The following is a 27,349-nucleotide window of genomic DNA, read 5'->3' on the forward strand; positions in this document are numbered from 1 at the left end:
AGCTTTAATTAATGCTTCTCCTAAGAGAATGGCAAAACTCTCACATTTACTATTTACCTTATGCATAATGAAGAAAGTTTCACCTCCCTTCATAAGTAAACTTCAGTTTCCTAAGATTTATCTTTACTGCATAGATTCTCTGACTTTTGTCTAAATTACAAAACAGTGAGCCACCCTCCTCTATTAGAGCTCCTGCTTTACCAATATTCAACATATAAATAAAATACAATTGTTTTGTGCTTGAAGGAATGTAGAATGTTGGTCTTGTGTGCGTCTGTGAACTGCACAGGAAGAACCTGCCATGTTGCGTGCATGCTTAAAAAGCCTTTCTACAAATCACAAGCTACACAATATACACTGTATGTATCTCTGAACTCTCAAAGTCAATTGCATATTTTTGCATTTGAGTAGTAATGTCCCCACGATAAGGTTTTAATTTCTAAATCCAAAGCATTTTTGATATGTTAACAGACGTATAATGAGCGAGCACTCCTTAGTAAATAAAAATAAATAATAGCATCTAGTCTATCACATTAATACTGTGAAACATATATAAAATTTACATTAACTCAAACAGTGAAAAAGGATTGTACTGTATTTATCACCACAGACCCGTATTCTTTAGAGACTTTGGAAAGTAAATGTCACAGTCCTGTATGACAAATTCTAAAGTTAGCTGTCAGTATGATTTAAAAAAAATTCTTTACAAATTTGTTTTTTTTTTTTAAATGGCACATTTTCCTTTGCCAATCTAACTGGACCTATTAAAAGCTTAGGTACAAGTTGATTCTTTTTTAAAATTCTTTAGTCTATGAAAAACGTTTTCAAATGCAGCACAATAAAAAACATTCAAGAACAAGCTTCAGAAAATACATTTGCCCTTAGACACACAGAGAATAATCTTTATAAGACAGTTGAAAACCAGAATTTTGTTACTCTTTTTTTGAAAATAAAATTTCGTAAATGCATCTAGAATAATCAAGACTTCATAAATAGTCAAAAAATGTTTTGCTTTCCTTTGTATTAAAAGCTAATTCACAGCATTTTAGCCCATCAAACCTCAGTATGAATTAGACCTTTCCAAATTATTAAAAGCATGTCAATGAATAGCAAACTGAATGAGGAGTTTTGTGGGTTGGGTTGTTGGGGTTTTTTTTCCCCATAAGCCCTGAGATCGCAGCTCTTGACTTAATTACAAAATCTGGGTCTGTTTTATACCAAGCAGCTTAGAGGTTTTTGGCAAACCACATTTCCAACAATAGTGGGGTTTGGTACAAGAATGTAGTTCATAATCAAGTCTGAAATTCTGGACGGAAGGCTTTCTTGCAAATGGGAAAGAAAAAAATTAAGATGCATCACTCATTGCTGGCTGTCACTGTAGCTTGGGCAACTGTTGGTCTAAGTGCAGCTGGTCTCACGTGAATCCAACTCTGTATTGTACTGAGTTGCTAAACATTAAAACATGTCAAGCAAAGTACATAGTGCGCAACGTGTCCTGATGAACTTGAACTGCTTTAGCAAGTGCTTGATGATCTCTGCCATTACTCTGACCGGAAGTGTGGCTTCCTTCAGCACTGAAAGAGAAGGGAGGTGGGGAGCAAAAACAAAAAAAGAGGGTCGGGGGGGAGAGAAACCCTATTTAAATCTGCCTCTCCTCGCACGTTTTCACATCATTCATTTCTTCTGAACAGAACAGTCAAAAAGTTTGTTACCCTTAAGACACCACTGAAATTCCGAAACAGAAAAATAGTGCAGAAGCTTACGGGAGCATCTTCTGCTTTTTTCCCACAATATAATTCAGAGGTAAGATCAAATTTACCTTCAAACTGCTAACTGAAGATAACACTGACCCCAGAATTAACACCCCCCACTTCCTTTCAAATTCTGTAATAATTCAAAACTATGCAACTCACCTATCGTGTTCTTTATCCACCAGATGATACCTGGCTCTGAAGGCAACCAGGTGCGCGTAATATGCTGGTGCAGGGATGGAAACAGAACGAGTACAACGTACGTATGTATGACACAGCTGATAGGTGAGAATCTGCAGTTCATCTGAAGAGAAACGATTGTCATCCCAGAGGACATGGTAATGAGAAGGTCTGCTTGTTCCCTGAAGGCAGATCACACAGGACATCAGCATTTCAAAAATACTTCTTGAAATTTCCCACCCCCCCACCCCCACCCACCCCCCCGCAAATTAATTGCAGTATAACCAGCCACTGCCTCAAAACCCACGTGTGAACAATTCTACATACTTCAGCAAATTATTCCTTTAAAAAAGGCAAACGCCCTCCTGTCTTGCTCCCCATATAAGTAATCTGTTTTCACTTTTGGTTAGCTTACATTTTCTAGAATTTCATCCCTGTTACTGAAATTAAATTATCTTATTGAAATGCACTTTCATCTTGTGAAACTTAAGATCTGACAAAAAGCCATCACATAAAGTAACTTTAGGTAAAACATTAATAGCTAACAGCAATCTAACTCATGCCCCTGTTGAGTATGCTTTTTTTGAGGACTATTACATTTTGACTTTCAGTACTGTTGTTTAATAGCTTCTATTCCTGACTTGGAAGAAGAAATCAAAGGAACTGCGAAACCACAATGGGGCTATCTAAATGTGATCCGTTGCTTCCTAGGAACTGGATGCACATTTCTAGAGAACTCGATGCAAGAGGCAGCTGTATAAAATAGTCCAACCACCTCACTACTATTCAAAGTGGTACACAGACAGGAGAGAAGCACAATAAATTAAATGCACAGGGTGTGCTTCCTAACTGTTTATTATTTCTTTTAGATTTTAACGATGACAGAAGAGCACTGTCGATGGCATGAAAAGCTGAAATACAGAGATGGAAGTTGTACCATGCGTCTCCTGTGCAAAGAACGCTACAGGAAATATCAACAGCCAGCGTTACCTTTGCGAGTTACCATCCCACACAAAATTCTGTACCTGAATACCAGCATGACTGCAGAGGTAAAAGTCAAACTCTGATGGATGGGTGATTTTTGTGTCCACTGTGGTACCAGCAGGAATGTTTCCGCTTTTTCCAACCTGTGTGAAAAGAAAATGCAAATATAGCAAGGCACACCAAGTATTTTCTTCTCAGCTGTATAGTAAGGAAAAAACAAATGGGAAAAAAAATCTGTAAAAAGCAGAAAGTCGAAAAAGAGTGAGCAAAACTGAACTTTCGTTCAACTGAAAATCTGGAGTGTCTCTACTACAGAAGGGGGAAATAAAAAGAAAAGATGAGCTGCGAAATCTTCTTAGAAGTTACCTACAAAGACTTGCTAATTAACATAAAAGAATTTCCTCTAACTAATTTGTCAAATTCTTTTCATCTTCCCATTCCAGGACAGGTTATTCCTCTGCACTTCTTGGTTATACAACTATGGATTGTCCTCTTTCAGGTAAGACAGGCCTCTTCCCTCAAAAACACTTTCCCTCAAAGCAGAACTTGAAAATACTCTTTAAGACAATTTGACAACTATAATCATAGCATCTCATCAATAAAAGAACCACCTGCGTGTCAGCATTAAAAGTTATCAATTACTGTCCTGAAGCCTTGTGGGCTTCAAGTGCTCATGCAGAGAAGCCTGACAGAAGGAAAAAGAACATGAAACCCCATCTGTGAGCAGAGGTTTGCCATTGTGAACGCTTCATTTACAGCAATGACCCCAAGTCTGCTAGGATGGAGAGTCTCCTCTCATGCAGAAAGGTGGAATCAAGTATTTCTACATGTACTTCACATAGATACAATAATGACTATGAAACACTTCTAAAAATCTGAGATGTTCAGTACTACAAACACACGCTACAAATCTTGTGACACTTGATATGCCCAAACTGAACTCCATGTGCCTAAGACATTAGACACCCAAGATCCCTTAGAAGTAGCATTAATGGAAAAGAAAGTATTCTCAAAGTTTAGGGTTCACCTTACCCAACAATTTCAGCGTCTACATCTCAGCTAGTAACCCAAGAGTCACTCTGTAGTCAATGGCAACCAAATTTACTAGTGAATTTACTAGTTCTAGAATCAGATGGAACATGCTTTTAAAGTGTGTTGGGAATGCTAAACAGATCACCGTTTACAACAAAGAGTGCCAGAGGTAACTTCCAGACACTGACATTATAAGCCCTACACTACTCAGATGAGCCTCAACCCTCGAGGATCTTGAGACAGTAAAGAAAAAAAATGAAAAGAAAGCTGAAAGCATTGATGAACTTAAAAACGGATGGGCACACTTGTTGAACGGCACATCCTGCCGATGTTTCGTAAAAGCTTCTTACCCATTTATTATATGGGACAGAAAATGAAGGTTTACCATTCCAGGTAGAAAGATCTCACCCGCTATGTTATGTAGTTCTACAAATAAGTCTCTTGCTGCTTAAATAAGCAGTAATAGGTAACCTGGCTGCCTGCTAGATACTGGCCGGTCACATACCCGTTCATTTTTATCAGTACAGAAGAGTCTGGTGTGATGCCTTTTCTGCACAACTATAAATGTAATTCCAGGCTGGTAATCCTTTTCTAGTTTAATGCATGCTTCTCTGATAGCCAACAATTCATGATGGAGAACCTGAATCATAAACATAAAAGATACATGATAAATATGAAAGATAGCTATCTTACTAATAACTCTTATTTATCTACGAATTACTCTTATTTATCATGTTACTTCTTGCATTGTCACTCAGAGTAATGAGATGTCAAAGCATGCAGGATCAAACCTTAATTTCTTCACTTAATGAGAACAAATTAGATCACCAGTTTTCTGAGCCAGGCGAGAGCTGGTTCTATATTTGTTCAGCTCCAAGCATGAGGCTTGGACTAATAAGCTGTACGTCAAAATCTTTTTAACTGCCAAATACAAATGAACATTTAATAAGGTTGTTGAATATAAACCAGCCTGATTATTTTTCAGGCTAGCACAAGGGATAAAATCCAGAATTGCTCAACTGCATGCTCTTTCCCAGCTCTGTGAAGTTTCACGCAGGACTACAGGCATCCATAAAAAGAAGAGAAAGAGAAGTGCAATAAAACAAAAAGCAATGATTTGGGATTTGGGTTAATTATGAATTCAAAGTTTAGTGAAAAACAGTGATAAATGCAAACAAGAAATTCACACAAAGATAATATTATTAATTCAAGTTTACTAAGTGACATTATTCCCTGCCCCTTGGATTTTGAGAAGCTGACTAAATTCTGTTATCTTTTAATTTACGTATAAGATACTGGAAAGGAAAGCATATGTTAATATCTTTAAAATATATAGGAAAATATTTCATGAAATATGATACTTGTAAGTAAACAAAATAAATACACAAAGTATTTGCTGAATTTTATCGGAATGAATTAGAAGTGACAGTGTGAAAATACTGCATTTATTAATCCTGGTTAAAAAGTAAGAAAAATTAGCTTACGCTTAGTTTTTCTTTACTGTCCAAGTTCAGTTTACAGTTAGGGGTTACAGTTTGACTAATATACCTTTAACAGGTCACAGATGTTTAACATAGCTCGAGTGCTAAACCTATACTTTATCATTTGTAAAATACTTCCCTTTGCAAAATTAAAGTGGGAAAGTATTAAAATAAAGCTGAAAACACTTTCCCTGCTCTGCTTGGTTAGAATCCAACAAATTTATTAAGGCTGTACTTCTTTTTGTAACTCCAACTACATAACACTACATTACTACCAGAAAACCACTTTATCAAAATATTTCACAAAAAGAAAAATATAACCTGTTGAAATTGCCCCTCAGAAACACCATCTCTGTAGAAGATAATACGAGTTGGTTTAAATCTAGTTGATTTGTAGAACTGAATAAGCAACTCCCTGACCATGGCGGCCAGATCTTGGATGATTTCTTGGCGGTGCTGCTGGACCCGAACAGTGGCACAGTATCGATTAGGATGAGCATCCATGCTTCCTACAACCTGTTGAAAAAATGCTCAGTATCAAACCAAACTGAGAAACACTTTATTAAAGATATTTCATGAAGATAACTGCACTACCTTTTTAACAGTACCTTGTAAACTAAGCGGTTGACCTAGCAAAGATGTAGTCAAAATCATAATATGCTTAGAAAGAGCTTTCAGTTTAGTCTACGTGTGGTAACATATCCTGTTGAAACGGGAAGCTTATTTTAAATCTAGAAGACTAATTTCCTATTTGTACCTACATACAGTTAGTTAAAAACACCCAAATATGCTTCCAGAGCGTGGACGTGAAACCATTGATTTAGTTTGGACTGCAACAATTTGAACTCCTGAAGACAGAGTCCCCTTCTGGGACAATGTGGATGAATCTCTAAAACTCAAATGGTGAGGCACCACAGAAATATCCACACCAAACAGACACCACTCGCCAAGGGAAGGGTTTTTTGTATTTATGAAGTAGTCATATATTGTAAAAAATTACTATTCATATATTGAAAAAAAATACATTTTGTAAAAGTGGTGCGGGACTCAAAAAAACAAACAATCAAAAAAGATTCCAAATGCCCTATGTCAGCAATCACAGCTAAGCACATCTCCACATGCTTTTCCCTGGCCATATATGTATAACTTCTTAAAACAGTTACTTGTTCATTTAACACCACAGGCTAAGATGCTGCACATACTGTCACCGAAGATCTTCATTATTAAATAAGCCAGAGCAAACACTACAGGCGCTTGACATAATCAAAGGCCGCTTCCTGTATTTAAGGAGCACATTTTCAAGTGATTACTGCACATTTTGTGTTATCAGGAAGCCTGAATTCCCCAAAACCACAGCTGAGCCAGCTTAGTTCCCCATCAGTAATGGATAAATTCTTAACATTTTAACTGCTGAAAAAGCAGATTTAAACATGCACCACCTTATTACAGGTTGCTGTTAAATATCAGCTAATGGAAAAGCTCCTCTGTGTATTAGCAGTTCAGGCATTTTACAAGCCAATACATACTTATAAGTAATTAGTATCAGAGCAAGCTCTCCAAAGTTTCATGAGATACTTGCAAAAAAATCTTTTATAATACTATGATTAGGCAATCTGAAAAAATGAACCGCAAAAGAAGTGAAAGTAATAAAATGCATTACAGCTGAGCAGCAGGGGAGAGCAGGGGTTAAAGATCATTACACAATTTACTCACTGCGGCAATAGAAGGCTTTTTTCCATCTCCAGCTGGTGGATGGGTTACATCTGCTCCAAGGAATATGACAGGCTGTTGAAATACTGGCGGTCTGATAAAGAGAAATCAAATTTGTAAAAGCAGCAAAACTTATGCTTAATAAAGCACACTAGCTCAAGCAAATAGCACTCTATACTCTTCAAGGGAATTAGTCAACTATTTGCACTTGATCAGAGTTGGTCACTTGTATTGTGACAGTAATTAGAAGTCCAGATAAGGATTCTCACACTAAATACTTAATATATTTTTAAAGCATGGCTAGTTGTTGTTTTACATTAAAAATGAGGAAAAAAATTTCCTTTTTAACTTGGAGAATTGCAGCCTTTATTAATTAGACCACAGAAAGGAGTAAAAGTTGATTCCTTAGCATCAAATAACATGTGATAAAATTAAGTAACGGTGCACATATACAGATGCTATGGTTTTGTTTCATTCCCACCCCTTCAACCAACAGAAGATATCAAAGATTTCTATTTTAACTGCTAAAACCTGCACTTTTCCAGAATGTCTAGGTGTTGTGTGTAGTTGTGCCATTTTCCTCCTCCCTCTACTGAACTCCATGTTCATGAATGCATAGTTTAATGGTATAATGAGCGGAATTCAACTTTCTGGCCACATTATTTGTCAACACGTGCCATTTAACATTTAACAGAGTACTTATGTTTAGGAATACATAAAGCATGGAACTATTTATATGGGGGGTGCGTGTGTGTGTTTCTGTTTTGTTTCCACAGCGGTATCTCTTAACTCCTTTTTGAAAAACTAAAACAAACCAACCCACTGTGCCTTTGAAATGCATGCTCTGCAATATGATGATTTTTAATTGCTTTAATAGGATCTCCAACAAGCACATTACCCAGGCTGAGTATATTTAGTTCAACAAACAAAATTTAAGAAGATACACAAAATATATATGCTTTCTGATAATGTGTTCTTTTTTTTCCCTCCCTAAGTACTTGTTGTTGGATTACTTTTCAGCAGCTGCCTTCTGACTAGCCTAAATATGCCAAAGTGAAAACGTGCTTATCTGTGCAAACCAGAATGTTGACTTCTTTGAAACAGGCTCCCAAGAACGATGTAGAAAGTTGTTCCCTGAGCTCCCTCTATAACTTGAAATACAATGATTGTAAAAATGCCATCTTTTTACTAACATAGAAACCTAGTTATTCATTTTGACTAAAGAAACTTGATATATATATTTATGCTAGCCTTCTCTATTCTGCACTGGTAAGTCAGAACAAGCTGTATCTTGTTCATTCTTCCATTAGAATTTCTTATTGCTTATTTTTTCAATAAAACTGATTAGAAGTTTCAATTGAAGAACATTTGTTTTGAGATGACACACAAACCAAATGTAGTCTTTAACAGCATGGTCCCTCCTTTTTAACAAATAAGCAAGGTATTTCTTTCACTCCCACTCAACTATATGCAGAACTTCAGTGACTTGTCAGATACAGAATTAAATAGCATCAAAGCAACTTCACAGAACATAGTCACAGTATGACTAAAACTTATCAATGTAGTCCAAATAAGAAATTGCAAGATAAACTGGACCTGGAAACCAATCAGTACTTTTCTGCTCCCAGCTTTTGGATTTTTAAATGTCTATGTAAATTAAGACATACAACAAAATGAAGGATCTTGACCACAAGGAAAAGGCACTACTATTCAAGACTGTCTAAATTTGTTTCTGAAAACTCAAGGCAGATAAAATACTAGAAATTTTTCATTCAAATGAAAGTTGCTATCTTCAATGGTCAGATTTCAAAATGGAACAAGGGCTCTTCTCCAGTCTTTGTAACCTAACTTTTGCAGGACAACTTACTAGAAGCCAAACAATAGGTTCGTCAGAAGAGTCACTTCAAGTATGGTGCTACGACTACAGATAAAAGCACACAGTTATCTTAATATGACGCACGTTCTCTTTACAATACAATACCCTCTTCATCTCTGAAAGTCAGCTTACCTTCCCTGTGGCAGTAAAATATTATTTACACCTCCTAATTTGACATTTATTTTTAAGCAAAGGTTAGACAGAGTTTGCGGTGTTGTTCTTTGCACGTTTTTCATCTGAACACACTGCGTAGCCATTCCCAGCACAGTGTCACCAACACGCTTCACCTCCGCTGCAAAACAGAGAAAAAACCCCCCAAAATATTTGCATATTGCAAATCAAACAACATAGGAGACATTAATTTAGTGACAATTAATTACATCTAGAGTTTTAAGAAACAAGAAAAAACCTAATCCCCAGACTCAACCCCAGCCTTCAGTAAACCTCCTCCCACTTCCATACTGCTTCATCTGCCAACAGCGCAGTGACTGGGTCCTAAATATAACTAAAGGCACTGTTGCTTCTTTTAACCAAGAATACTTTTTTTTTGTGAAATTACACTAATTTTAGAATGACAGTGTAATTTATAATTTATAATGACATAATCAGCATGGAAGAACCTTTGGCTAATAAAGTAGGTAACATGAAAAACATTAGGATGATGAGCACTTCTTTCATTATTGAACACTGAACTAGTACTGCAAACTTAATAGTAATGTGCTGAGTAATATTCAGCCAACCACTTTTATCAGTTCATCAGTGCAAATTCACCACTTGCATAAGTGGCTAGTTTAGCAAAGGACAGCCCATAAAAACTCCAGAAGAAACTCAGTAAGAACTGTACTATTCAAAAGGTTAGGACAAATCCTATTGGTACCAACAAAATCGAGACTTAAAGGCTTTAAGAGAGCTATACTCTTACACTCAGGAAAAGAAGAAATTTAGGCTCCAAGGCAGGCTCAGAGAACAGCGCACACACACCCCCTTCTCCTTTGGCAACAAGAAAGGGAAAGAGGCTTTTTGAGGAGAAGGGTGAGAAAACAAGACAAGATGTGGTAAAGGAAGTGCAAGACTATGGAAGAGCACAGGGAGAAAATTAAGAGATGATTAGAGGGGGCAGAAAGAACTATAATTAAAGATCATGACAAGGAAAGCAGATGAGAGTGGTTCCACATCCTCTCAGTGGTTAAGTAAAGAGTCTCTTTTAATGCCAAGCAGCAGAAGTGAAAATGTCATTTTGCACTGAATTTCTATTGAACAAATTAAGAGATGAGCCACTTTCTTTGCAAGGCTGAATTCAAGGGGATTTTATTAAGGTTCCTTTTTAAATCTCTTTTTATCTTACATGAGATAATCTTGAGAAAAGAAAGGTAGGAAATTACTTTCTGCTTTATTAAATTGGTAAGGGTGGAGAATGGGATGGGATAAAACAAATCTGCAGCTGCTTGGTAGATCTGAGCCATTAGAGAAGAGCCAGTCCATGAAGCTATGGGAGAAAAATAGTGGATGGTACTGCAACTAGGCAAGGGAAGTGAATAAAGGGGAAAGGCAGGATAAGAAAATGAGCAGTCTTGGCTATAGGAAGGGCTAATTAAAACTAAAATGCATGGTTTATCTGAAACATTTAAAAGCTATGTTTATGTGCTATGTAAAATGCCCTAAATGTCAAGCTCTTTCAAAAAAAACAGTTTAACTTGCTGAGTTTTCACCTTCCATGCATCTGTCTCCTCACAACCCCAGACTCAAACCGAAAGAATAGGAAAAAAATGAATTGGTGGAAATCTCCTTCACTAAACTTTCTTTGCCAAAGGTGATGACGTAAGCAACGATGTTCTAAAAGCTGCACAGTTCTTGAGGGCATTAATTCTTCAAATCACTTGGTATGCTTCACACACAAGTTATAGTAATTATATTTTAATCCACTGCGTAACAATTTCATCAAAGCCACAAAGGCCCTGGTTTAGCTTTCTCACTCACAAACTGCATCTCAAATGCAACTAACAGCAAGAATGTGGCAAAGCAAATGAAAAGCACAGACAAAAATAATTAAAATAATTAAGGTCTTAATATAAAACATCATGCAGCACAAGAACAAGAATAAAATTAATTTACAGCCCATTCCCTAAATGGAATTTATATAGTTAAACCAGAAAGAAACTTCTCTCATTCAGCTACTTCACAAAAAAATACATGAAGTTGTGACTGAAACACACGCTCATGATTTGCACTTACTGACCATAGACTGGTGTTTTTCCTGGCAAAATTACTACAACGAGCTGCAGCCCAGTGTAAGTGTTCTTGAGATGTCTGAACATGGGCTCCACACTGTCGGCTCCCTGCGCGTATTTACAGAAGCACGGCTGCCCCTGGATTGGCATTCCTGCATCTCTGGAAATCTTCCTCAGTTGCTCTGTAAAGGACCTAAGGGACATAAATAAATAGATTAGTTTCTTAGGTAGCAAACCCCATCTTGCTTGTTCTTATTTTTAATGGAACAATTCTGTTAAGCCTGTAGAGTTGCGCTGTCCAAAAACCTGGGAATTTACCCCATGCACATCTTTAATTGACTATGCCTATGTAGTCACTGAAGGAAAGACAGGGGAAGGTGAGGAAATACACTGCATAAGTAACACCATTAATAAAAGCTTAATTTCCAAAGCAAATTCCACCTTATTTGATCTTTCTACTGCACATACAGTATAAGCTACTTTTTGAAAAAAACACCACAATGATGATATTTTGGATAGCCTGCTCTTCTATAGTACAAACTTCCATCTGGTACTTACCACTACAGAAATGGCTGGAGTTCCTTCTTTTTCTTGGTAAGAAAAACATCCACCAGAAGTTACCAAGAACTGTGTCTCCATGAACTGATCAAATGTCAACAATAATGCACAAGAAAACCTTGCTAGATCTCAGAGAAAAGGTCTATTCTGGAGGTGAACACAAACCTTCATAAGGATGATATAAATAAGTCACCCTTTGATGGAACCAGTCAGAAACCTAATTTTGTCACGAGGCTTTTACCAATGAAGACTACCCCCGGCCCCGTGCTTGCAGCTGTGTTGCAACCTGCCTCCTTCTCCGGGCTCTAGTTGACACGGTAGCGCTTGGCCATATTTCCTTTTGCAGGGACACCAAAAAGACAGCGTGCCTGCTATAAGCAAGACAATCAAAAGTACTCCAGTGTAGATGCCTAGGGCTCTCTAGAGTATAACCAGCCTGGAAAGCATCTTCAGTGTCATGGCTTCTCCAGGTCAGATGCCTGCAGTCAGTGGTGCCCGAGTAGTCTGTAAGTCCCATCCCCATAAAACAAAGACAAGATGAGCAAGTAGTGAGGTGTCACAATGCAGACCAAACAGAGTACTTGGCGCCAAAGGACTAGCATCCATGCTCTATGTTTCTGGGATTTCTCATCACAGTGGCTTGTCTGCTGCTGTGGGCTGAGCATCCTTTAGTGGCCGAAGCACATCCTCGAGCCCAATTTTGTCCAAAAAAAAAAATAAAAAAATAAAAAAAAAAAAAAAAAAAAAAAAAAAAATCCATACTGTACACTCAGACTGCTCCTTGATGCAGAACACGGTAAGGCAATTGGTGACTATAAGGAGAATGACATCAAATACACACTCCTCATCCAAACTAAAACACTAGTGCAGACATACCCAGAAATGTCCTTTGGCTCTTGGCTTAATGACCACCACAGTAAACATGATCCCTGGCAGCAACGCCTAAGTGACATAAATGCTGATAAAGAGCCCCTTTTATTATTTTGGAGTGGATGCCCCCAGAGGTGTCTAAAAAGTTGCTCGTCTTAACCACAGGGTGAGAGATGATACAGTCTTACCCACTTGAGAGGGTGTGAAGATTTAGTTTCTTCCAAACCCATTGTTAACTTTAATGAATCATAACAGTCTATGAGCTTCAGCCCCGCAGCATGTGGCTTCTTGCAGAAATAGGTACATTAAGCATCTTCCCTGGCAAAACAGGCACTCACCACTAAGCAGAAAGAGTCAGCGGCAGAATATGCAAGTCTAAAACAGCACAGGTTTTGAGCCTTTAGAAGTCCATCTGCAAGTATGGTGTCCAAGAGGAAAGGTTCTCTCCCTGTTCCTGAGAGGTAAACCAGGACGGTTTTGAAGACTTTCAGGGATTTTGAAGGTGTTTACTCTGACAGATCTACAGCAGCAGAGTTCCAACTTGCTCAACAAGATGTAACAAGAGGCAACAAGATGCAGCTGGATGCAGTCATATTCCTAGTATGAAGGAATGTCCTTTCACAGTGAGGACAAACTCCATCTAAACCAACAAATAATTTTATTTTGGCTTATTATGTTGAAGACTTCTGTCTCTCTCTCAAAACTAACTTCTATGCGGCATCTCCACTAGAAGCAACAGTGTGGAAGGGAGAATTCTCTGGCAGTTTAGTTCCTGTTAGGGGAAAATTCCCAAGCTATTTGGCAAATCTTCTAAAGGAACACTGTTATGGCAATAGTATTGTTATGAACAATCACTGTCTTGCGTTCACCTTACAAAGAGCCGTTGAGTCACCTGCTAGTCACCTCTAAGAGCTGCAGCACTTGCCCATGCATGAAGAGAAAGCAACTGCTTGCAAAAAAAGGAATCAGACAATCCATCTACGGAGTCACACACTTCCCCTGATCTAAGAATAGCAGATGTCACTTCTAACAATAATCTGTCAACAATCATGTTCCATCCAAAGACAGAGAAACCAGATTTGACTTGGAATATTTGAATGAATCTTTCAACAAAACTAGTCCTACTCATCTTGTAAATACAGCAACTTCTCAGAACTCCAAAAGCACTGTCAAAGTTGTACTATCATATGTTAAACAACTTAACAAATATATATATTCTAAATAAGTGAAATTATATTTTGTCATACTAATATTCATAAATAATAAAATCACCATCTGATGAAACACACTTACTTAAGATGAACTTCAGTGCATTGGCGCTGGGGAGCAAAACATGCAATTGCCCAAACCTTTATTTCAATTCCAGTATGAAATTGTTTATTCCTCATGTCCCAGACTCCTTGAACTGGTGTAGCGATTGCTTTATTCTGGAAGCGTAAGGGGAAAAAAAATAAATAAAAATGCTAAAGCAAAAATTGATTCATACTAACAAAAGTCAGTTATGCTTCTACTTCTCTCCAACTAGCAGGATATTTATATTTTTAGGCCTTTTTCTCCACTGTTACATCATCTAACTTACCTTATAAAGAGCATTCTATCACTGTAGCAAGACAGTTTGCTTGCCAGGTGAAAATAAAGCTCATAAAAATAAAGCTCATATTGTTAATTTTCATTGTTGATGGTTTCCTTTGGTTATATAAATCAGCAGCAGATAGAAATTACATATGGGTAGTAAGTCAGGTTCACACTTGGTATGTAAAGTTAACAAGAACATACATTTCTACAGTGACTTTACAACCACTTAGTGAACTTTGCAAGAGCAATTTAAGTATTATCAATATTTTAGACATCACTAAGTAGAGGCAAGTCGTGGTTCAATGTCACTCACACAACTCTAGAAAGAAGTGAACAAGCTGACAAAAGATGATCAGGCATTCAACTATGACCTGTGCAACACTTTTTCTCCCATTAAGCAGACTTTACTGTGATGGATTATCTAGAGGACAAGGGATATAATAAGATGACTAAAGTAATCCTGGTGATATTCATTACCTTAGTAAGTATTAGTATCCCATAGGTGTTTTAGACAAGTTACCATGGTGTCCACCTTCTCATTTAGCAGCAAAAGCTAAAATTAATGGGAATTTTTCAGGACGGACACACAGCTCTGATAAGTCATTTTGCAAAGAGTTATGTCTGCTGAATGCAGTGCCCCCCTGCTTGGGCTTCCCATCATTGATCTGCCATTAAACTCTTGCTCCCCCTGCTCCCCCGGTGCCAGAACAGCTCATGAGAGCACTGTCCCTAATCAGGATCAGGCAAAGACAACTGGGTTATCTTAACCTTTCCATCAAGAAAGGTTTGAGCTAATCTGCCCAATTGTGTGTGAAGAGCTTTAGACAGAAGATGTAAGATCTTCTTCTCCCATTGCAGGTTTATGGAAGTAACAGGACTCTCTTCAGCTGGCAATACATGATCTAGAAGGGATTCATCAGAAGACTCCATAAATTAAGTTATCCCAGCTATCAAAGCTTTCACCTTGCATAAAACCAAGACACATTATATAATTGATAGAAAATCCTGTTTCTCAAGCTTTTTTTGAAAGATATTACAGTAGGACGATTATGTCAGAAAGGCCATCTGAAAAGCCCTTGTAAAGAAAGAAACTGTGAATAAATACTCCCACAGGAAGAGATGGCTCTAGAGAAGTATATGTTGATAGATTTAATATCTTAAAATAGTCCTAAACATAGATGCTCCACCCAGAAGACTCAAAACCAACCAGAAATTCAGAAGATTTCAGTTAATGGAAGAAAATATAAACAGCAATAATTAAAGTTGTTTCTGTTCATCTCTGTACACACTGATCTGAACCACTATTTGCAGGTTTCTTCTTGCAACACACAGTAAAAGAGTGCATGAAAGAAAGACACGTTTCTCTGAAGTTTACATAAACATATTTTTAACTTAGCTTTACTTTCAGAAATAAAGCAGCAATTGAGTGAGATGCAAAACGGACCATACATTTAAGGACTTTCAAACCTTAAAAATAAGTTCTAAACATTACACCTACAATGACTTCATTCCAATACATCCAACATAATTTAAAACAATTATATTACAGAAATTATCACAGCTGGTAATAGAAGCTATCACAGATTGTGCAGTATCTGTTCAACATACCCTGCCTCCGTAGAGGATTGAAGGAGGCTGTAGGACTCTACCGGTCACATCTGTCATTTCGTCTTTGACCATTATTCCAAATTCACGAACATAAGGGTCAGTATTAAAACTCGCACTCCGCATCTGAAATTGAAAGGAATGATGATATTTCTTGCAGAAAAAGAAGTTATTTTTATGAGATCAAAACTTTTTGAGATCACCTGTATTTGGGCACATGCCCCTTATATATGGGTGAAGCCACACATGCACTGCCTCTACTAATTCTACTGGGATACATGGATGCCTCAGAATTTGAAACAAAGCACCAAAAAACCCACTTGAAAACCTTTTGTGAGAAAGTACTTCTAATTAATGGAGAAAGGCTTATAATAACAAGCTCATAACCTGTGCGTAGTGCAAAAAGCATTCAGTATCTGCTAACGGTAAGAAAACCAAAGTCCATTACTACACTTCACTCATGTTTGACTGAACACTCACCAATTTGCTTATCTCTTCTTGACGGTCAGGTGCTGATCTGGCAGTTGCTCGAATCATAGTGGAAGTTTGATTGTCAGTGAGTTTCTTTATGCATCTTTGTCCTGCCACTATGTTGCACACCTAAAATAATTCCACACAAAAGGGAGTCAAAAAACCACAACGCAACTGGTTTTTTTGGCTGCTAGGTGTTTTTGTTTTTTTTTTCTTGCTGTACTATAGTATTTCTAAAGTCAGAAACTAAAAAGTTTGCCAACATTTATTTGTGTTTTTTTACCTCTACCTCCTTCCCCCATTCCCAGAATACAGTATTATCTAAAAGTTTACTTGCCTCTAGAGGAAGGTATGTGTGTTTCTGCTCCTGTCCAACTTGTAAACATGGAAGGTGAGGATAGCGTAGAACTAATTTGTGCCTGTCCTTAAAATACTGAGCTACAGTGCATTCAACTGTTTGTCCATTCTCCTGCTGAAGCGGGAATCTATTGGAAATCAAACATGAAAACAAGCCTTTACTTTATGTAAAATACTTTCCCACACTTGCTCAATACATTCTTGGCACAAGTTAAGCTTATTGAGATTACACCTACCTTGCCGAAATGATGCAAGTGTACTTCTATAATTAAGATTCCATCATTGCCACTACCGTGTGTCTTCTAACAGTACAACAGAAGACTATTTCTCTAACATTCTTCATACCTGAAGCTATAAATTAATTTCCTAAGACTGGGTGCCTTGGAGACAGACTAGCGTCTCCTGTTTATTTGGGATATTCCTAGTATTACATTTTATGATATTCCACACACAAAAAAAGGCAAGCCTGCTATGGGAGTCACAAAACCAATTCTTGCTTCAGAAATGCATTTCTCTCTTTCCGTACATTACAAATATATTTTGGAATATGCACACACATCTGCATATACATCAAAGCAGCACAAACACTATCCTTTCATTAAAATAATGCACCACTGAAAAAACATAAAGCAAAGCCCAAACATATAATTACCAGATTTAAGTACTGATCAGTTATCCCCTTGTGAAAAGCTGGTATGTTTTGTTCCTTACGCTACTTCCTTAAAAATGAGAATAAATACCTCCACATTCAGGTTACCTGTACATCTCTGGTTAGTGATAAAAATAAACATTTATTCCAGAGGAAGAATAGATCGGTAATAATCAAGATTACAAAGCTGATCCCAATTGGCACTGCTTTTCTACTCAACTGTTCTAGGAAACATTATGCTACCAATAGGGCACCCTGTTCTTCCAATGTTGAAGAAATCCATAAATAAATAAAAAAAACCCAAAACACAAAACAAAAAAGACCAACACACCACCGAAGATTTAAAATAAAGCAATTGGTTCAAATGCCATGATGTTGATTAGAGAATAGAAATAGACCAAAAACAACAGCAAAACTGTGAAAATTACTTGAGGTGCATTTTAAAGGTACTGACCAAAGAAAGTATTGTTTTTCAAGACAACTTTTCCTGTGTCAGTAAGGTAGGCAAGATACTTTTCCAGCCTGAGCTTAGACATAAGCTTAAAAAGAAGCAAAATACTTTACGTTTGGTGACTTGCTGGTCGTCTGGTGACATTGCACACTCTGTACTTCCTTTTCATTTGTCCACAGTGTGTTATCTCCACCTTTAGACCTACAAATTGGAAAATATGTATCACCATTTCTTCAAAATCAAGGTGTTAGCCCCCTAAATTGCTGCACAAGACCACTTAAACTGTACGGTAAAGCTATTTGCTATTTAGCACATTCTCTGAGCACTGAAGGGTATATCCCAGACAGAACTCAAAAAACCCGATCTGTAGTCTTAAAATTCAAACCCCCTGAGCTTCAGCCAAAGCTCAACAACAAATTCAAGAGAAATGGCAAACCCCAAAGCCCCAAGAGTTTGCAGATGAAGCTGAACGCATTTTGTGAATTCCAATTCTACACGTCTAAGGAAGTCCAGGATGGTGAAAGGACAAAAAGGGCACACAACCGCCTTATACTTTATGTCTAAACATACAACGTCTGTGAGACCTCCAACTACTGCAACCAACTCTGAACTAAGGAATTGGGGCGGGGAAAAAACCCATAACATTCTCTAGGAGCTCATGGGAATGAAGTCACAGAGCTTCATTCTTTGTGAAGGCAAAGATCTGCTGCAAACTCCCCTGATGGAAAAGCCAAGCCCACCTGAAAGCCAGCAACTTCCAGAAGAAGAAATTATCCACCTGAAATCAGCACAACACAGCTACCTGTAAAGAAGTGTTTCTAACTGACCACTACCCACAAATATAAGCTTGAATGCAGCATTTTCCTGCTTTTAGTATGTTCAGACAGAAACAGATGTATGTGGACTATTAGAGACAGAAGCTGAATGTGCAGGGATAGGAAAGAGGGGGCTGTATATAGGAAAACCTTCTATATCTCCACATGTATGTAAACTCAGGCTGCTGCTGAGTAACAGTGCATATTTCCCCTATCTGCCAAAGGCACTAATAACTTGCCAAACATAGTAAGCTTTGCACATAATTTCTTAGGGTTCTGAGTGTCATCTATTATGAAACCATCAATAAAGTTTTCCTGAGTATCTCTGAAATCTGTATCACAGTACATTTACCTTTTAATAAGATAAATTTTTACCTCAATGCCTCAATTTACAGCTAGCTTTGCTGCAAATTTGAGATGAGTACTTTATCTGAGGAACAAAAATCCTCATGGAGAAAATTACAATAGCAGCCAGCAATTCAGTGCCTCATTATTTTTTCAAAACAATTACAACCAGTACAAACTCAGGATTTATTTATACTTCTCTTGCTAACTACTTCTTGGGCAAAGATGATTTTGTGGAAACAAGGAAGCTGCATGATATATTTATGGAGTTTTTCTTTTTTAACGTGCTTTCTTCCTGTCAAGCATATCATGAAGGAAGAACCTTGATTTTCCAGAAACCTTCAGTGAACAAAACCAGTAAGATCCATTCCTCCTATTCTGATTCAATTATTACATATTAGAATAACTGTAATTTAATTCCAGGAAAGTATATGTATGGAATATACTTAAGTATGCAAAAAACCACTGCTCAAGTATTAGTAAAATCTGGAATATGAAAACCTTGACATCAGTAACAGGAAAAATTTAAGATCAGGTAATGTTAAAAAACCATGAAATCCCAGTAGTTGTGAACATTTTGAAATCATCAGATTAGTAACTGAAGTATTTCTGTCATGGAATGGGATTGGCGCTACCAATATGCTTCAAAAGTGAAAAATAGGAATTTTTTGTATTTCTAACTTAATTTGTATTTAATTTAGAGATGGGGGTACTTCGAGAAGAGTAAAGCACTAGAGTAAGTATAACTTCTAAATACAATAAAGCAATATTCATGTGGGAAGATAAACTGGTTTTAAGGAGACTGACATAATAAGGGATGCTGCTCTGCATGCTGAAAAGATCTCAGCAGTAGCTCTACGATGAGATGCTCTCAGATGCCACCACAGAGCAGTAATAAGAACCTACACTTAAATGAGAAGCTTGTACAAGTCACAAGCCAATAATTAATCTCGCTAGAATAAATTATCATGCATCTGCTAGAAAGTTTTAGTTCAGCCCACCGCTTGGGAGTAAAACGTATCATCTTCATGGTTTCACTGAAGAACTTTCATTAAGGGCAAAGCTAATTAAACCACTCTGTATTTGCCACAGGCAAAATTCATGCACATATATAGTTACTACAGATTCTTGAATATGTAGTAATTATGTGCATACCTGAGCCCTAAATGTGGCTGGTTCAATAAATAAACAAATATGCTCACTTCACTTTTTGTACTAGCAATTCATCAAATCTGAACCCACATACTTATGTGAACTGACCCAACTTTGCTTCTATTCACAAAGTGACTCACTCAAGCTACAGAGATTAACTGATGTCGTAAGAGAAAAAGTAGACTTAAACATAACACTGACTTCTGAAAGTCTTGAAATACAAGTAATAAAATGACTCTTGCTTCTCAGTTTTGCTCAGAAAGTGTACATGCCTTGTTCACTATGATGATGATGTGTCTCCTAATAAGGCAACCACTACAGAAAACATTCTGAATATGTAATGGTAACACATCAGACAGAATAAAGCAGTTTTATGTAATTTAATTATTACCTTTTATTTCTTTGGTAAACTTTACCCTTTGGGAATCTGTCAGAGGTTTTTGTTGTTCTTCAATACTTTTGAAGTCCAAAACTTCACATACAAACTCGATAACTGGCTGTGCTTTGTAAAATGCAGTTGCAGATACTGTAGACAAAAACATTAAATGCTGTAAGACAACAAGACTGAGGAAATTTTTAAGAAACGCTAAAGGAATAATTTTTTTGCCTTTCCATTGAAACAGAAAGAAGGAACAGGGAAATATTTTTATAGGACCTACCATCAATATTTAACATCATTTTCCATAATGAAGGTCTGACTGATTGATGGAAGCCAAACCAAACTTCTCTGCCACCACCCAATGGATTTGAGCACCCTTCTGATGCTGTAAAAAAAGATCGCCCCACAGGAGTATATCTGCAATAAATAAATTCAGATCATAAAACTAAAGCCAAAAAACAATTGCAGTAAAGCCGTAACTATTGCAAATTCCTACAAAAGCACAGAAACGTCAGTGTTTCAAATGGCCAATAATCTGAAATTCCTGTCACGGCTCAAGTTATGCCTCTCAAATTCCAGCTAGTTACAGTAAGAAATCGGCTGCTCCTCATGTTTACATTTATTTTCAATATATTCCTTAATATACCTACTAATTAAAACAAAAACACATTAATAACATTTTCTGTACTCTATTAAAAATTCAGTTATGCTTCAGTAAGAAAATAAACAACTCTGCTATTGAACAATGTAATAATCTCTCCCTTTACTTGTGAATAGCTGCCTCTGAAATCCAGGGAAATTTTGTGTGGGTAAACAATAGATGTAACAAATATTTTTGACACATCTTTCGTCTTGGTAATTCCATACTGCATGCTTAATAGCAAACTAATCAAAACCAGCACCGATATTCCTCTGAACAAAGATGTCTGACTAACTAGCCTGAGCTGTTTTCTGTGTTGCAAAACATGACTGAAGTGATTTTTTTTTTATCCTTAACGTGAGGATGAAGTCAACGTACTAAAAGACTATTTAATGATATTTAGATAAATTTAACAAATTTCCCCTGTTTATCCCTTCAGAATGTGAAAGTTCAGCCCTACTAAGCTTTGTTCCTTACTTTCCAACTAAACGTAATTTGAACAGTGGTCTTGAGCAACTTGTTTCACAGCAGCAGAATTAAACCCAGGATCTCCTGGGTTTGACTGCAAATGCTGTAAATCCTACCTGCTCAAAAAAACCCTCAAATAATTTGCATATTTTTCTTTTTTATAAAAACCGCTCTACTAGTTGACAGCAATACCCGCTCCCCCCAGGACAGCATCTTTTATACAAAATTGGCAATAAACATCTGCCCAAGGATACAGAGGAACAGGGTAACACGTTTTAAAACCATTCCTACAGATCTATCTGCTTCCAACCATTTTCCACTTCAGAAAACAGCCCTCCACAAGAAGGAGGGCTTCCTTCTCTGAGGCCTACAGAGAAACGGAGTGCAGGTGAGATGGTAGGACACCACTGACCTGAGAGCACACAAACATGGAGCGGGTCTGAAGACCACTGGCAAAAGGGACTTGTGTTCAGGCTGGAGGCTACTAATTCCACCAGATGAGCAGAAAAGCACGGTATTAGCTCCTGCCTAAGCATGCCATTGCTAGATAGCTATTATTTTGGTTGAGCTGTGAAAGCACATCCTACCCAAAAAGCCTCTGAAGCGATTGAAATAACAATGCAACCTCCTAAACAACATCAGTGTCTTCCCCTCACCTCATGGAAGGCAAGTGCCTCATCACTACATCCAGTGCCTGGATGGTTTCAAATGGAACACTTGGCAGCCGACCAGAAAGAGCATCATGTAAAGCCTGCAAACTCACACAGGACATCCACTTTATAGCCACCTTAAATATTCTGTCCTTTCCTTCTCCTGGCAGCGTGACCTCCAGCTCCACCTGCAACAATGCCAAACAACAAACCAAGATGATTCTTTCCATTTAAAGGGGAAAATGGAAGGGGCTTGGAAGGGATGATGGATTCCTCCAAACAGTGCTATAAAGCATGGGAGAAGACAAAAAAGCAATGATGAAGAAACAACACACATTAGGTACAGCCTCTTTTTACAGCTAGATCTTTCCAAAGGTGTTTCAAAAAGCTGGCATGCTTCCCAGCTGGCATCTATCTTCCTTTTTGAGGCAACATTATAATTTGGAAGCGCTTGAATATCAACTGGGAGGTCTTCACGAAGATCCGATAACTCGAGTTCAGATACCTAAGACATACTAATGCATCATTGCTCATGTCAGATCCTGCATGCTTAAAACAAAACACGGTCTATCACTACCTGCCAAGATTCGTGAATTACTGGTATTCAATCTCTAGAGGCCAGAGTACTTCATATACTGTTACTGTAGACATAGTTCAAACAAGAGAAAATAAAATCTACAAGGAGCTTTCAAAGAGAAAACAAACACACACCACTTCCCCCAAACAGAAGAAAAAACCTACAAAACCCACCAACCCAAAACCACCTTATTTTTGAATACCAAAGACAAAATAAAGGATGACTCCCAAGTACTAGTGATGCTATCAGGCAGGAAATAAGGGCACTCCTTTGACATGTTGTGCCCTAGTTTGAATTTTTTTTTTCTAAAAAACACTGGCAAACTACACTACAGTAAGTTAATTCACCCAGTTACTTGTAATTACCTGCAATGCTGATTTCTCCTCTTTGTTAAAACAAAGAAAGCCTGAGCACCAAAGTTCTTACACTGACTAAAATTTAAGCTTGTTTGAAATGATTAGCAGTTCTGGGAGTGACTACAAGAAATAACAAGATCAGAGTATCCCTTTGTGCTCGATATACACAAAAACATTGCATTTTCCTGTCCTAAGGAACTTACAATTTAAATATAAAAGGCATCCATTTAACAGACAAACTGTGATTAGTGGAGCTAGCAAAACTAATACATTGGTAACACCAAGCTAATACATGTAAACATCTAGTCTTTTGCGACAGTAAGCTTTTTCAGTCGAAAAATAGGAAGAAAAAAATGAAACACAAATAATAAGCCTTCCTGTACACCAAAAATACGAGTTGACAATTTATAGTAGGCAGTCAAAATGAGTATTACAGTTGCATCTCTCCTCTAGTACAAACATCATTCACCAGGAGGCTCGAGCAGAGGAAGGAGCTGTATGCCTGTGGGAGAGCAACAGGAACTAGAATCTGTAATTGCAGGGTCACTGGTCTGAATCTGGCTCGGGTGGCTAACTGCTGAAAAGCTGTGCAAATAAAGGTCCAGGTTTTCAGCCGACACAGGTTGGAAGCTTTCTATGAAGTCTTTTTTTTCCACTACATCAAAAGTTCTTCATCTTACTTCTCATTTACAGCAGATGGAAGACATCTGTTGCATCTGAACTGCATTTTCCTTTTAAATTTCTCCAAATCAAGTTTCATAATTTCTGCTATTCCTGGTACTGTTGATACTTAACTAATCTGATTAGTAACAACTTTGGTACCCTTAATCTAAAAAGGATTTCCATTTGTCCCCTCTCCTGGTTTCAATTTACAAAACTCCTTCACTGCAATGGAATGAAAGATGATGAAAAATGGCACTACCTGTGTTGCAGTATCCATGTCTCTGGTAGAAATAAAAGACCCAGGACTGAAGAAATTCTATTCCAGTTGCTAGACTGCAAATACCAATTAAGTTTAGCATCTGTGATGGTGAATTCGCACTGCTGTATCTGGCCCAAACAGTTTCTGCTGCTGGGTCTAACCCCACTTCAAAACAGTTCAATTAGAGTCACTGCTCAAATAAGTAAGGTTTAAATCCAACTTTCCAGCTTTTTTTCCTTTAATATCTCACCCAATCCTACTGAAGAGTTTGTTTAAAAAAAATAATCAAATCAAATAATAAAAACACATTAGGACCAAAAAATGCATCCTTTAACCACATCAACAAGATCACATATACTCTTCAGCACTGCTAATCAAAATATTACTAAGAGATTTAAACTATTTATCCCACTCTACATTTTAAGGGCAAATAAACACTCATGTTTGACAGGGTAAGAAAATATGAAAAATTTCAAGACAAAGTAGTTTTAAATCGGAATTTTACCATGTACTTTACTATTGAGAATTAACTCTAAAGACAAATCTAATGTTTTTATTTCCTACAGTTTCACTGGTCACCTGGACCTGCTGTTAGAACCTATGAGGAAAGAGGAACCTTAATATCTTCATACCTTGACAAAGTCCTATACACTTCTTTCTTCTCCATGTGTACAAATAAAAACTAAGAAAATATTCTGTTAATAGATTACATATTCCATATTTGTTCCAAAAGGTCTAAAGACATGAAGGAATTAAAGAGCAAAAATAAGGTACAATACAAAAGGAATGAAAATAAGATACGATAAGCATGAAGGCCAAATAGAAAATTATTTACATAACAGAAAAAATTATAATAAGTAGGGTTGTCAGCAAGGTCAAACAAAAAAAACCCCAAAAAACACCAACCACCCCAGAACAACCAATTCTGACAAAAGATGAGGACAGAGTGCATTAATTAAAGAGCAACAAGAGAGGGGGGAAAAAAAAATGTTGGCAATTTAGTGTCAGTCTTCTGTTTAGCATCCGCTCTTCTACTACAAATGCACACCGCAAGTAAATCAAGGCCTTCTTCCATTGAGATTAAGGATCACCTCATAATCATTGTATGTTCATTAATCTTTTCAATATAATCCTAAATGTAATCAGATGTGCAGTAAACTTATTACATTTGCTATGCACAGAACACCCAAAAAAAACCCCAAAGAAACCCAATCTAATTATGCTGGAGGAAAGTCCTAATACCTAAAAGCTTTTTACTGGTTTAAATCATGCTTAAACCAATTTAGCACCATGTAAAAATTTCCCTTATTAAGCTAAATTTCCCCACGTCCGATTTAAACCAGCTGAAGATTTATCTCTAGTAGCTCTTTTCTCTAAGGTAATAACATTAATATATGTATGGCAGAACAACTGACAAAGTCCTATATCCCATGGGAAATGGGAAAAAATGAGTTTATTAAAAGCAAGTCTAAGTGTGACCCACAGATGAAACTATCTGAACCATCTTGTGCTAACCTCCGCCAAAAACTGTCCTCATTGACTGCCTGCTGCAAATAATCATCACTCTGGCTAGGTAATTGTCCCACCCAAAATGATTTAACAAACTCATTAAAGTCAACCTTTTCCCAGGTGTAGATTACAACATTCATTAGCATGGACACAAAGGAACGAACGGGGGCATCGAAAGCATTTCCTGCTGACACACAGCCGCCAGACTTCTTTTTTTACCATGTATGATTTAGTACATGGGCTTCAAAATCCAAATCATCGAGATATGAATTTTATTTGGTCAGCAGGCATTCAGACACAGAAGGCACAGGATGAGGAGGTCATCTTACCCCGTTCCCAATCAGAGTAGGGTCAGCTTGCATCTCACAAAGTCTCATTAGATCTAAGGATTAATTTGATCCCGGTTTGTTTATCCTCCATAGGTAACCATTTTTCATTTACCCTTACTTAGTAAATGCAAGACTTCATACTTGTTGTAAAACGTATCAGATAACCACGACTGGGAAAGTATTACAGTTATAAGGTAACTCTGCATGCATCCAGAGGACTTGTTTAAACCCCTAGGAGACACTCATTCCACACCATTCCACCTCTGGCAAACACTTTGCACTCTTATGTGTCAAATCTGTAGGAACTGGAAATACTATATGTGAAAGCGGAGACAAAAAAAAAATATCTCCAATACTTGTAATGATTTCTTTATAGTTTTCCCAGACATTACCTAATTGGTTAATGAAAAATAATTAAGACTGGAGTAGAGACTGACCTTTACTGGATGACATTCACTTAAATACATTTGGGGAAAATCTCATACGAGTCATGTTTATTAAGAGCTTGATTCAGGTAGAACTATTAACTATGTCAAGCACTGCACAGGCACACAATGAAACAGCAAAGCACAGTATGAAGTATTTCATAGCACACTGCTACTGAATTTTAGAAGACTTGAGCTCTGTTCCCAGTTTTATCAAATAAGCAAATCTCCACATTTCTCTGTATTGCCCTTTCCCCCTGTAACATTTTACTTTTGTATACTTGGGTTGTAATCGATTTCTACTGGATAAGACAGTCTTCCTCTGTAACTGTGCATGCCTCACTTTGCACCGACACCAGAAGGGTACAACGGCCTCTGGAAACTATTATAGTACAAATAAGCAACAAGAACAACCGTATCCTCAAGTGTTCATTGAAATAAGAAAGGCCACAGGAAATTCAATCTGATAATAGACCACAAATACGTAGGCTAAATTGTTTTATAGGGTTTGTGTGTTAGCGTGTTCCAACAGAGTCCCTTCTACTTCACCAGTCAATGGTCACACATGCGGGTACACACCACAGCTACAACCGGAGTGACTGAACAAAGAGGTCACCGCCCCACATACAGCGCTGGCAAACAGAACATGTCAGTCTTCTTCAGTTGCCTCGAGGTTAAGCTAGCAGGTCTCAACCTGTGCAGTTTAAATTAATTTAGCTCTCACGTCGTAAAGGATTAAGGAAGATGTTCCATACAGGCAATACAGGGATGGAGGCGTTTCTTCCAGCTAGTGGATAGCAAGAATCAGCTTACAGTGGGCTTTGATGAGATTAACAAGCTGACACAACAGCTTGCTGCTGCCCAGAGGGGTGCTTCTGCTCCCCTCTCCCAAATTCAACTGTGCTTTCACTTTCTCCCTAGTGCCAGTATGGAGCTTGTCTACTGTCTTGGGCAATTGAACCATCTCACCAAACCACCTGAGTGGTGAGAGAGGGAGGAAAGAA

At 37.5% G+C, this 27,349-nt stretch overlaps 1 protein-coding gene across 2 annotated transcripts in view; it reads right to left on the minus strand.

Annotated features, from left to right (window-relative positions):
* Window positions 1–710: 710 nt before the first annotated feature.
* AGO2 (argonaute RISC catalytic component 2) overlaps window positions 711–27,349 on the minus strand; it is a 52,165-nt gene continuing 25,526 nt past the window's right edge. Inside the window, exons 4-19 of one of the 2 annotated variants that reach the window (XM_080377745.1) lie at window positions 22,234–22,418; window positions 20,750–20,886; window positions 20,482–20,616; window positions 17,892–17,979; window positions 16,659–16,806; window positions 16,331–16,450; window positions 15,854–15,976; window positions 13,964–14,097; window positions 11,251–11,435; window positions 9,147–9,306; window positions 7,142–7,232; window positions 5,750–5,944; window positions 4,453–4,587; window positions 2,957–3,058; window positions 1,914–2,113; window positions 711–1,574 (exon numbers count right to left, since the gene is read on the minus strand). In XM_080377745.1, coding sequence (XP_080233871.1) covers window positions 1,466–1,574; window positions 1,914–2,113; window positions 2,957–3,058; window positions 4,453–4,587; window positions 5,750–5,944; window positions 7,142–7,232; window positions 9,147–9,306; window positions 11,251–11,435; window positions 13,964–14,097; window positions 15,854–15,976; window positions 16,331–16,450; window positions 16,659–16,806; window positions 17,892–17,979; window positions 20,482–20,616; window positions 20,750–20,886; window positions 22,234–22,418 — 2,247 coding nt within the window. In that variant the 3' untranslated portion in view covers window positions 711–1,465. The remainder of the gene's footprint in view (window positions 1,575–1,913; window positions 2,114–2,956; window positions 3,059–4,452; window positions 4,588–5,749; window positions 5,945–7,141; window positions 7,233–9,146; window positions 9,307–11,250; window positions 11,436–13,963; window positions 14,098–15,853; window positions 15,977–16,330; window positions 16,451–16,658; window positions 16,807–17,891; window positions 17,980–20,481; window positions 20,617–20,749; window positions 20,887–22,233; window positions 22,419–27,349) is intronic. The other variant, XM_080377746.1, reaches the window with a different exon arrangement.

The sequence above is a fragment of the Falco punctatus genome, assembly GCF_963210335.1.
Source record: "Falco punctatus genome assembly, chromosome: 3".
NCBI lineage: Eukaryota > Metazoa > Chordata > Aves > Falconiformes > Falconidae > Falco > Falco punctatus.